The 10,952-nt window shown below is 56.0% G+C and overlaps 1 protein-coding gene across 2 annotated transcripts; it reads left to right on the plus strand.

Annotated features, from left to right (window-relative positions):
• Positions 1-29: 29 nt before the first annotated feature.
• Positions 30-10,925, plus strand: SMARCD2 (SWI/SNF related BAF chromatin remodeling complex subunit D2). 2 transcript variants are annotated; one of them, XM_055386862.2, is made up of 13 exons: positions 30-535; positions 5,371-5,555; positions 5,759-5,801; positions 5,952-6,074; positions 7,438-7,593; positions 8,205-8,300; positions 8,430-8,531; positions 8,675-8,836; positions 8,997-9,094; positions 9,281-9,416; positions 9,583-9,705; positions 9,833-9,934; positions 10,012-10,925. In XM_055386862.2, exons 1-13 carry the CDS (start codon positions 320-322, stop codon positions 10,063-10,065), a joined length of 1,596 nt encoding a protein of 531 aa, XP_055242837.1. In that variant the 5' UTR covers positions 30-319; the 3' UTR covers positions 10,066-10,925. The 2 variants fall into 2 exon arrangements, with proteins under 2 accessions (XP_055242837.1, XP_063562264.1); XM_063706194.1 differs by lacking the exon at positions 30-535 and adding an exon at positions 4,300-4,386.
• The last annotated feature ends 27 nt before the right edge of the window (positions 10,926-10,952 follow it).

Below are 10,952 nucleotides of genomic sequence, written 5' to 3' on the forward strand. Positions count from 1 at the left end.
GGGTTGGGCGGGGCAGGGAGTTCGTAGCCGCCTCTGGGTAACTCGACTCGGTCGGCCAAACCTCCGGAGGCCGGGGACGGAAGGCGGGCCCGCAGCAGATCCTGGATCCGGAATCTCCCGGGCAGGAGCGGAATCTGTCCCGAACCGGGTCTGTGAGGAACTCGCGAACTTGGATTAGGAAATCCCGGAGCCCGGATCGACAAATCCCGGAACCCGGAATTAAGATCGCCAAGTCCCGGATCGCGGAGCACAGAGCACGGAGTGGACTCGACGCGGAGCCCGGAGTCCGGATCGCGGCACCGCGGGACGGGACGGAGCGATGTCGGGCCGAGGCGCGGGCGGGTTCCCGCTGCCCCCGCTAAGCCCTGGCGGCGGCGCCGTGGCCGCGGCCCTGGGAGCGCCGCCTCCCCCCGCGGGACCCGGCATGCTGCCCGGACCGGCGCTCCGGGGACCGGGTCCGGCAGGAGGCGTGGGGGGCCCCGGGGCCGCCGCCTTCCGCCCCATGGGACCCGCGGGCCCCGCGGCGCAGTACCAGGTGAGCAAGGAGGACGCGAGCGGACGGGGGCGAGCGGCGCTGCGAGGGCGCCCGGGCCGGCGGCTGAAGGGGCCTCGAGTGAGGGCCCTGGGGAATGCATGAGGAACTCCGGGAGACGGTGGAGGGCGGGCCGGGACCCTCGGGCTGCGGCGGGTCGCGGTGAAGTGGAAAGGGGAAGCAGGTTCTGCAGCGGAGGGCTGGAAGCAGCTGGGAGGCCTGGGGGCTTCCGCGGCACAGGGATTCCGAGTGACTGGGAGATGGAGGAGTTTGGGGAGCCAGTGAATTGTGGCGGGTGGGTTGAGAAGTCTAGGGTAGGAGGGCTGGAAAGTGATGAGAAAGTTTGGGAAAGGGCCCTCGCTGAGAAACCGGGGTTACCCTGCATCGGCCTTGGTCCCAGTCCAAGTCTGCCCTGTTTTTTCTGGTTGGGAACTGGCGGAGCTCTAGCGTGTCTGAGATGGCTCCCGGCTGCTAATGAGGAGGAAGGAGCCTGGCTTCCCACGGGCACGGGACGCTGAGGCTAGGGCCAGGGGATTCCAGCTTGTGCACGGGCGGACTTTACTCCTGAGGCAGGGCCAGGCGCCTTCGCTGGGAGGACTCCAGCTTAGACCAGAGACGGTGGTGGCCAGGCCTGAGGGGAGGGCCCAGCCCAGTCACAGGCCGGCTCTCTTCTGGGCTTTCTGCCTCCTGTCATCGTGTCCGGGAGTTGATTAGTCTGGACGTGCAGAGTGGAGCCCTGCTGGTCTGGGGCCGGAGGAGTCTGCGAGAGTTGCTTCAAAGAGTGCTGTCCGGACCCCTTGGGGGTTTTGAGAGCTGCTCAGATTGCAGCTTCAAAAGCCCTTGCAAAGCAGCGACTTCTGCTCAGTGTGTGAGGACCTCAGCCTGACCCTGCCAGTGCTCTAGTCTGCTGTTCAGGTTGCCCCAGAGGGCTTGGAAACTGTGCCCATCTGCCTTGTCACCCTCTCTGCATTTTTATTTGGCCTTCAGGTTCTAACTCCACCACGTCCGAAGCCATGTGCCCAAGCATTTGACACTGGCTTCTTGCTCATCTACCCGGGTTTGCTGTGGGCTTCCTCTGTTTTCGACTCATGTCTCCAGGCAGAGGTCCTTAGGGATCCTCGTGGAGTATACACAGCCTACCTGCCCCACTGGGCCCTCACTTCTAAGGAGATGGCTTAACTAGGGACAGTGACTGGATTTTTTTTTCCTTCTTACTCCTCATTCTTCCTCCTTTCTCAAGAGAAAACAGAGTCTGGGTATGGGCAGAGACAGACCTGGTCCCAGGGATTCCAGCTGGGGCTCATCTCTCCCACCTTGCTGTCCCCCTTGGGGATTCATGGGCCCAGGGTGTTGCTGAGGGCTCCCTGCATCATTCATTGTAGCCCTTGGGCCTGCCCACTGAGACCTGGCCTGGGTACCATCTGTGGGCCTTTGGCCTTGGAAGGACCTGGAACAGACAAGCCGCTCCAGTTTCCTTGGCATGCAAGCCATAGGAAATGTGCCCTTGGGACAGCCCCTGAGAGGATGGATTCCACATGTTTTGGTGGGGGGTGGCCTTGGGCCTGTGGCAAGGCCAAGCTGGCTGGCTGGTTAGACCTGGGCTGCTAGCTGTGCGGAAGTAGGAGATGGCCCTGAGTCTGGGTTTCCCATCCCACTAGCTTTCCTCCTCCTGGCAGGAGAGGTAGATGGGAAGGAGAACCCAGCCAGCTAACTTTGGCTGAGTTTGAAGAGGATCCTACTTGCCTTCTTTCCAAGTCCAGTTGTATGACTTCCAGGAGAGGGGACTTGAGATCTGGGAAACAAAGGGGTTCCTGTCTGTTAGGGCTCATGAGATGCACTTGAAAAGCGAGAATTTGAGGCCCAAGCTGAGCAAATAGTTGAAAGAAGGGAAGTGATGACCTCCCTTCCTCCAGAGGGTGGTTCTAGCTGTGGATCACAGTTAACAGAGGAACCTAAAAAAAGAAAAAGAAAAGAAAAAACCTCCAGGGCAGGATGTGGTGGGCTCACACCTGTAATCCTAGCACTTTGGGAGGCCCAGACAGAAGGATTACTTGAGACCAGGAGTTCAAGACCAGCCTAAGCAACATAGTGAGACCATCATCTCTTAAAAAAAAAAAAAAAAATTTAGCCAAGCGTGGTGGTGTGCGCTTATGGTCCCAGCTACTCAGGATGCTGTGGCAGGAGGATTGCTTGAGTCCAGGAGTTCAAGGCTGCATTGAGCTATGATCCTGCCACTGCACTCCAGCCTGGGCAACAAAATAACAAAAACCTCAGATTGCTGGGTTCACTCCAGAGAGTTCAAAAAGTTCAAAAAAAAATTTTTTTTTTTTCCTGATACGGAGTCTCACTCTGTCGCCCAGGCTGGAGTGCAGTGACATGATCTCAGCTCACTGCAACCTCTGCCTCCCAGGTTCAAGCAATCTTCTGCCTCAGCCTCCTGAGTAGCTGGGATTACAGGCGCCCGCCAGTACGCCTGGCTAATTTTTTTGTATTTTTAGTAGAGACGAGGTTTCACCATCTTGGCCAGGATGGTCTCGAACTCCTGACCTTGTGATCCACCCGCCTCGGCCTCCCAAAGTGCTGGGATTATAGGCATGAGCCACTGCACCCGGCCTCAAAATCCTTTTTACTCATGGGAGAGTGGGTGGTATGTTCCCCAGCTGAGGCCCTCAGGCCCAGGTTCCAGGAGCATCAGGGCCACATTTGGGGCAGGGCAAAGCATGCTCACCGGAGCCCTGGATTCCTCATCTGGGGTTCAGGGGATTGATCCAGGCCTACCTGGTCCTGCTGCAGGCAGGGAGTTAGGGAGGCTCAGAGTGCTGGACTGTTTTTTTTTTTTTTTTTTTCTTTAACTCCTGAGTTGTTTTTTTTGTTTGTTTTGTTTTGTTTTGTTTTTTGAAGTGGGAGGAGTTGCTAGCGCCTATAAGCCCTATGGAGCTTGGCAAGGCTCAGTTGGGACTTGAACTATAAGCAGCCTTCCCCTGGGGCCCTGAGTGAGCCAGGGGCTCTGGGCCCAGGAAACCTGGAGCAGATGTCTGGGTGGAGCCTATTCCAGACCCTGCCTATGAGGCCTTGTCTTGGGACTTCCTGTTACCGGAGCACCTGCCCAGGAGGGATGGGTAGTGCTGCAGGTTTTGTGAACACTGCAGCAGGGAGCTTCCTGGGGACCACAGGGCCCTTGCTCACCTCTGCAGGACCCACTGCTTCAGTTCTTCCCTGTCTTTGTCTCAGGCACTAGGAAAAACTAGTCTGGGATGTCTGGGCCTGGGCTTACAGCTGTAGCCACACTCAGTTTTTTTCTATAATCTCAGGCCAGAGAAAGAACAATCTTTAAGGCAGAGAAAGAGGCTGTCTTTTGCCTTTCAACAGCTCTGATTAATCTCTTCCTGATGCAGAGAGACTTTGGCAGGACTCCCAAAGCCCCAGAGCCCCCCACTTTGAGCTTTTTATTCTCCCAAACACTTCCCTCCCACCCTGCTCCTCCTCTCCCCATCCTCACGTCTGTGGGTCATGTTTCTTTCCATCTCCGCATCTGGTCAAGAATCTGACCCTCTGGGTTGGAACATGGGTTTAGTGCGGGATGAAGAGGTTGGGGAAGAATCTCATCTCCATGATGCTGGGGTGGGGGAGGGTCCTTTGATTTGGTACAAGTCTCCACCCTGCCGGGCTTGGTTGGCTGGTTGTGCTCGTTGCATAATCTGGGCCCTGGGGCCAGCCCTGTGAAGCTGCCAGGGACAGTGTGTGCAAGGCAGAGCTGCCAAACAGGCCTTGCAGGCGCAGCCATGGGGAGGGGGGTGGGGGTGGAGGTGACTCCCAGATGGGCTCCACAGAAATGTCAGGGAGCAAGGCCTCAGGTGGGAAGTCCTTCTGCAGGCATCTAAAGAAGCTATTTCTGTCTCCCACTTTCCTGCTGCTCAGCCTGGGCCTCTATCCTTGCCTCCCGGGATAATCTTAGCCCCCTTCTCCAGCTTGGGATTGCCAGGGCTACACAGAGCCAGAGCCAGTCCTGGCTGCCAGGTGGTGCCTGGACCACTGGCAGAGTCCAGGTGCCAGCTGCTCTCTTTCCCACAGGCCACCCAGGAGCCATAGCTTCCCTTCTGGGGTCTTCTGTCATAGGGGTAGTAGTTGGGCAGTAGGGAGGTGAGAGGAGGGTCCAGTTCTGGGCTGTGGGTGGGGGCTATGTGATACCAGACTACAGGGTACGGGGTCCCTGTACCCTGCCCGAGGCCACCCCCACCAGCTGGTACACGTTCCAAGCCATCCTGTTGCAGCCCTGCTAACCTGGGGTGCTGCTGCCTACCAGACCCCTTTCTCCCTCGGCCACAGAGGATGGGGATTGGGGCTCTGCGCCATTGGCTTGCTCATACTATAGTACACCCCTCTGCCTGGCAGTGACACTGCCCCCGTGCCTCTCAGCCATGCTTCTCCTTCATGATGGGAGAAAGAGAAGGAGGGCAGGGCTTGGCAGGACTGTCTGAGAGAATAGGGACCAGCTTGTCCAGGGAATAGGGCACAGCATGCTGGGGCTGGAAGGTAGCAATGGGCCCTGAAAAGCTCCCCAAGGCCCTTCCCTCTGCAGGCAGGACCCTCCTCCCAGCCCAGGCTCTGGCAGGCCTCATTCGCTGGCATGGCTGCCAGGGCGGTTGCAGGGGGCGGGGCAGGTGTGGTTTACACTCTGTGCTCAGGCACCCGCTCCCCTTTGTTCCTGGGGCTCCAGCAGGGCTCTGGTGTGCTGCTCAGGCCCTACCTGGCTGACGAGAGGGATGGAGGGCATGGGCTATGGGTCCCGGAGGGCCTTGCCCCTGACCTGTGCACCCCCGTTGGCTCACTTCCCCCAGCGACCTGGCATGTCACCAGGGAACCGGATGCCCATGGCTGGCTTGCAGGTGGGACCCCCTGCTGGCTCCCCATTTGGTGCAGCAGCTCCGCTTCGACCTGGCATGCCACCCACCATGATGGATCCGTTCCGAAAACGCCTGCTTGTGCCCCAGGCGCAGCCTCCCATGCCTGCCCAGCGCCGGGGGTAAGAGCATCCTGCTTCTCTCACTCTGCCTAACTCAGCTCTGGTGGTAGCAGAGGGTTTCCTTCTGTCTTAAGAGCTTTGGTGACTGAGGATGACTCCAGGCTCTCCTGGGGGAGAGGGTCCTGGAGACTGGAGGGGCGTTATGGGAGTGAGTGTCCTTTTTTGGACCATTGACCTCTTAAGTGGGTTTCTGTCCTCCCCAGGTTAAAGAGGAGGAAGATGGCAGATAAGGTTCTACCTCAGCGAGTAAGTGCTAAGAGGACACCTGGGAGGCCTGCCCAGTGGCCACCTTGGGGTGGGCGTCCATCTCTCTCAACGCTGGGCTGCAGGAGGAAGGGAGGAAAGAGCCAGGCTTTGGCTGAAGCAAGCTGATGAGCTTCTGCTACCTTCCTTCAGATCCGGGAGCTTGTTCCAGAGTCTCAGGCGTACATGGATCTCTTGGCTTTTGAGCGGAAGCTGGACCAGACCATTGCTCGCAAGCGGATGGAGATCCAGGAGGCCATCAAAAAACCTCTGACGGTATGTGTGGCCCTGACCACCTCTAGCCTTCCCAGGTTTCCTTGCCCTCCACCCCCTTGTTTTCCAGGGGCCAAGCAAGTTGGGCTAGAGCCGGGTTTTTCACATGCAGGATGCAGCCCACTAGTAGAGTACGAACTCAGTTGAATGTGTTGGGGCCAGTATGTTTTAAATGAATATGTGACAGTAGAAAATCTTAAAATACTTCACAGTAGTACTTACCATAGTAGTAAATGGATTCTTTCATGACATTTTTGTTTCTGATAAATAGATAGATATGCAGACCTTGGGTCATAATTGAAAATGTAAATCTTATGGGTGGTGGTCAAAAGTTTGAAAACCACTAGACTAGGGGATAAAGGTAGTTCCTTTCTCCTTCCCCTTCCCCATCCATAGAGAATATTTTCTTTTCTTTTTTTTTTTTTTCCACCGAGATGGAGTCTCGCTCTTTCACCTAAGCTGGAGTGCAGTGTTGCGATCTCGGCTCAGTGCAACCTTCGCATCCCAGGTTCAAGCAATTCTTCTTGCCTCAGCCTCCCGAGTAACTAGGATTACAGATGCCTGTCACCACGCCCGGCTAATTTTTGTATTTTTAGTATCACCATGTTACCCAGGCTGGTCTCGAACTCCTGACTGCCTCGGCCTCCCAAAGTGCTGAGATTACAGGCGTGAGCCACTGCACCCGGCCGAGAAGCTTTTCTTAATAATAATGTAGAACAGTCCCGAGTGGTGAAGCCTTTCCAGGGAACTAGGATATTTTGGAGCCGTGATGGGTGTCTGGGTTTCATGTAAGATGTGAGCCAGAGACCTCTGGCTGTGTGTTACTCTGTCATGCCATAGCACCAGTCCCACTGTGCTGGCATTGTTGGTGATGCATCTCTTTCCCCATAAAATGGTGAGTTCCGGCCGGGTGCGGTGGCTCACGCCTGTAATCTCAGCACTTTAGGAGGCCGAAGTGGGCAGATCACCTGAGGTCAGGAGTTTGAGACCAGCATGGCCAACATGTTGAAATACCATCTTTACTAAAAACACAAAAAATTAGCTGGGCATAGTGGTGTGCACCTGTAGTCCCAGCTACTCGGGAGACTGAGGCAAGAGAATCGCTTGAACCTGGGAGTCAGAGGTTGCAAGTGAGCTGAGATCGCGCCACTGCACTCCAGCCTGGATGACAGAGTGAGACCATGTCTAAACAAAAAAAAGGCTGGGACTGGGACTTACTACTTCTGATTCCCAGTACCTGACAAGGTGCCTGGCTGGCTCATGGTGCTTAGTACTGATTGTTGAATGGTTCATATGAGAAGATGCGGTAGCACTGTGTCCCAACATCTTGGTCCACCTCCAGTTGTGATTGCCTTTCTCTCTTTAGCAAAAGCGAAAGCTTCGGATCTACATTTCCAATACGTTCAGTCCCAGCAAGGCGGAAGGCGATAGTGCAGGAACTGCAGGGACCCCTGGGGGAACCCCAGCAGGGGACAAGGTGGCTTCCTGGGAACTCCGAGTGGAAGGAAAACTGCTGGATGATGTGAGTTGGGGAGGGAGGTTTTGGAGGGAAGAAGGCCTGTGTGGGTTTAAGACTGGGACCAAGGAGTTTGATACTAGCCTGAGCAGCAGAGCCAGACCCCATCTCTACAAAAAATTTAAAAATTAGCTGGGTGTGGTGGCATGTGCCTGTAGTCCCAGCTACTCATAAGGCTGATGCAGGAGGATGGCTTGAGCCCAGGAGGTCGAGCTTCAGTGAGTTATGATCACACCACTGCACTTCAGCCTGGGTGACAGAGTGAGATTGTGTCTCAGAAAAAAAAAGACTGGGCCAGACACTTGGGCGCTCCCAGAGAAGTCCTGCCATAGGGAGGGGGGCGCTGCTCCAAGCCCGTTGGAGGTTGATTTGTGTGGTTATTACAATGTTCCTGCAGATGGCAGTCGAGTGTCTCGAGGAAGTCCCTCGTGGGCTGCAAGAGGGCACCATTTCCCTGCCTCCAGTCTGCCCAGAGTGCTGCTTCCATCCTTCAGGGCCCAGGAATCTTCAGTACCCGGAGCTCCAGGGCTGAAATGGGGCTTCTCTTTCTTGGGATTTAGCATAGCTTGAGATTTGAGAGCTCAGCAGCACCATCTCACACCCCTTTCCATCCCCAGCCTAGCAAACAGAAGAGGAAGTTTTCTTCATTCTTTAAGAGCCTCGTCATTGAGCTGGACAAGGAGCTGTACGGGCCTGACAATCACCTGGTGGAGGTGAGAGTGGGCCCGGGGCAGAAGCAGGCTGATGTGCAGGTTTGGCAGGGAAATGGCCTCAGGGCCCTTGGGAGGCCCTGTGTTCACGCCCACCCCCTTGGTGATAAGCCATGCTTCCCTCCCTGCCAGTGGCACCGGATGCCTACCACCCAGGAGACAGATGGCTTCCAAGTAAAACGGCCTGGAGACCTCAACGTCAAGTGCACCCTCCTGCTCATGCTGGATCATCAGGTGACAGAGGCCCTGGGGTCATTTCTGGGCCCACAGGGACCCCTCAGGAGGGGAGCTGGTTCCTAGCTGGTTCCTGTCCCTGCCCTATTTTCCCACTGTTTTACTATAAGAACCCGTTCTGACTCCCCTCCATCCAACTCCAGCCTCCCCAGTACAAATTGGACCCCCGATTGGCAAGGCTGCTGGGAGTACACACGCAGACGAGGGCCGCCATCATGCAGGCCCTGTGGCTTTACATCAAGCACAACCAGCTGCAGGATGGGCACGAGCGGGAGTACATCAACTGCAACCGTTACTTCCGCCAGGTTAGCTAGATGCCAGCCCCCGTTTCCTCAGCCCTTGCCTTGCCTTGCCTGCTGGGCTACTCCTTGGCCACAGCCTACAGACTGCTGCCCTCACTGGTCCTGGAATGGTCCACTCCACTGTGCCCACAAGCCAACGCTGAGCCTTTCGTATTTCCTCCAGATCTTCAGTTGTGGCCGACTCCGTTTCTCTGAGATTCCCATGAAGCTGGCAGGGTTGCTGCAGCATCCAGACCCCATTGTCATCAACCATGTCATTAGGTAAATGCAAGGAGGGGGACAGGAAGGCTCTTCTAAGAGCAGATTCACCCTTGGCCTGAACTAAAGCCAAAGAAAGCATCAGGTTTCTTGTTCCCTGAGTGTGTGCAGAGAATAGGCCCCAGATTTGGCCCAGGTGGGCAGGATGAAGTCAGCTATGTGCCTTCCCTCCCCATGTGCTGCCTGCAGTGTCGACCCTAACGACCAGAAGAAGACAGCCTGTTACGACATCGATGTGGAGGTGGATGACCCACTGAAGGCCCAAATGAGCAATTTTCTGGCCTCTACCACCAATCAGCAGGAGATCGCCTCCCTTGATGTCAAGGTGGGCCCTCTGGCTCCACAGCTTCCTCTGGGGCCCAGGATTGGGGTGGGCTGGCTCTGTCCAGCATGTCCATACATGTAGCACCTGGGGGATGGGATGGGAACTCTGGCTCAGTTGCTTGCATTTAAGCTTTGAGGGCACAGTCTGACACAGGTACCCTCTCCAGATCCATGAGACCATTGAGTCCATCAACCAGCTGAAGACCCAGAGAGATTTCATGCTCAGTTTTAGCACCGACCCCCAGGACTTCATCCAGGAATGGCTCCGTTCCCAGCGCCGAGACCTCAAGGTGTAGTCCTCTTTCCCAAGGGGACTCCTATGTAAAGCTCTGGGTGATTTTTACCCACAGCAATTCCCAGGGTGGATTAGCAAAGGGGTGGGGATTATGCTATGGCTTTCCTCCTGGCTCTTTGCAGATCATCACTGATGTGATTGGAAATCCTGAGGAGGAGAGACGAGCTGCTTTCTACCACCAGCCCTGGGCCCAGGAAGCAGTAGGCAGGCACATCTTTGCCAAGGTGAGGCTCTGCCCTGTTTTCCCTCCTTTGGCCGTGAGTAGCAAAGGCCTGAGCCACTTGGTTTCTCCCTTCTCCAGGTGCAGCAGCGAAGGCAGGAACTGGAACAGGTGCTGGGAATTCGCCTGACCTAACTGCTCAGGGATCTTTCTTCCCAGCCCTGGAGCCTGGAGGGAGACCACCCTCTGGGTCCTTGCTGGGGCCGCAGACACGTAGGCTGGGGTGAGGAGTGTCTGCTGTCACCCTCTACTCTCCAGCTTTAGTTTTATAAATGTAGTGATAGGATTCCTTGTTGCTTGGTCCCCAAAGCCTTATACTTTTTGCATTGGCTTTAATTGGGTTCAGCAGATGCCTCCTCTGCCCCCCTGCAGGCAGGCCCAAGTAGGACTGCTGGAGGCTGTGCTTTGACATTGTAACAGACATTTCAGAACCAAAGGCTGCTGGGTTTGCATGTTTACAGACTCCCCCTGGGGCGAGGGTCAGAGCTGGCTCTGGGGAGCTGGGCTAGGAAGAGGAGGTGCAGCCCAGACTCTTCCTAGCCTTTCTAAACCAAAGTTCTTTGCCATTCCTACAAGCCCAGCCTTGCTGCTGGTTTTTTCCTTTCCTTTGGGTATTTGCACTATTTTGGGAGCAAGTTTTCTATGTGGGAGCCACTTTTTTTGTACAGGGGTAAGTTGGGGGTTTTCAGGGAGCCCTGTTAGGTGCCTCCTTGTTTTCTTTCCTCAATCTATGCAAGCGGCTCTGGCCGCCATCATCTCCTGGGATGCCAGAGGGCTGCCTCTCCAGCGGCTTGGGCCGGGGAGGGGACACTCCAGTTCTCTAGCATGGCCTGAGGTATGGGGTATGTGCATGTGGAGGCCAGGGTAAGGTGAATGGGGAGGCTGGGAGGACTGGTGTTGCCCTTTGGAGCTTGGTGAGGAGGGTGGGCCTAGGGCTTGGTGAGTGCCACTTCTGGCAGGTTTGGAAATTTCCAAATAAATCCTTTTGTCTATTGGTGGTGCCTGGACCTGGTCCTTGAACA

This window comes from Gorilla gorilla, chromosome 4 (assembly GCF_029281585.2).
Source record: "Gorilla gorilla gorilla isolate KB3781 chromosome 4, NHGRI_mGorGor1-v2.1_pri, whole genome shotgun sequence".
In the NCBI taxonomy this organism is placed as follows: Eukaryota; Metazoa; Chordata; class Mammalia; order Primates; family Hominidae; genus Gorilla; species Gorilla gorilla.

Bases quoted from the DNA above. Each gene is read 5' to 3' on its own strand.
- SMARCD2 (XM_055386862.2), top strand. From the start codon at position 320: ATGTCGGGCCGAGGCGCGGGCGGGTTCCCGCTGCCCCCGCTAAGCCCT. The intron at 6,075-7,437 runs GTATGTGTGGCC...TTCTCTCTTTAG, and splicing joins CCATCAAAAAACCTCTGACG to CAAAAGCGAAAGCTTCGGAT. The intron at 9,706-9,832 runs GTGTAGTCCTCT...GGCTCTTTGCAG, and splicing joins CCCAGCGCCGAGACCTCAAG to ATCATCACTGATGTGATTGG.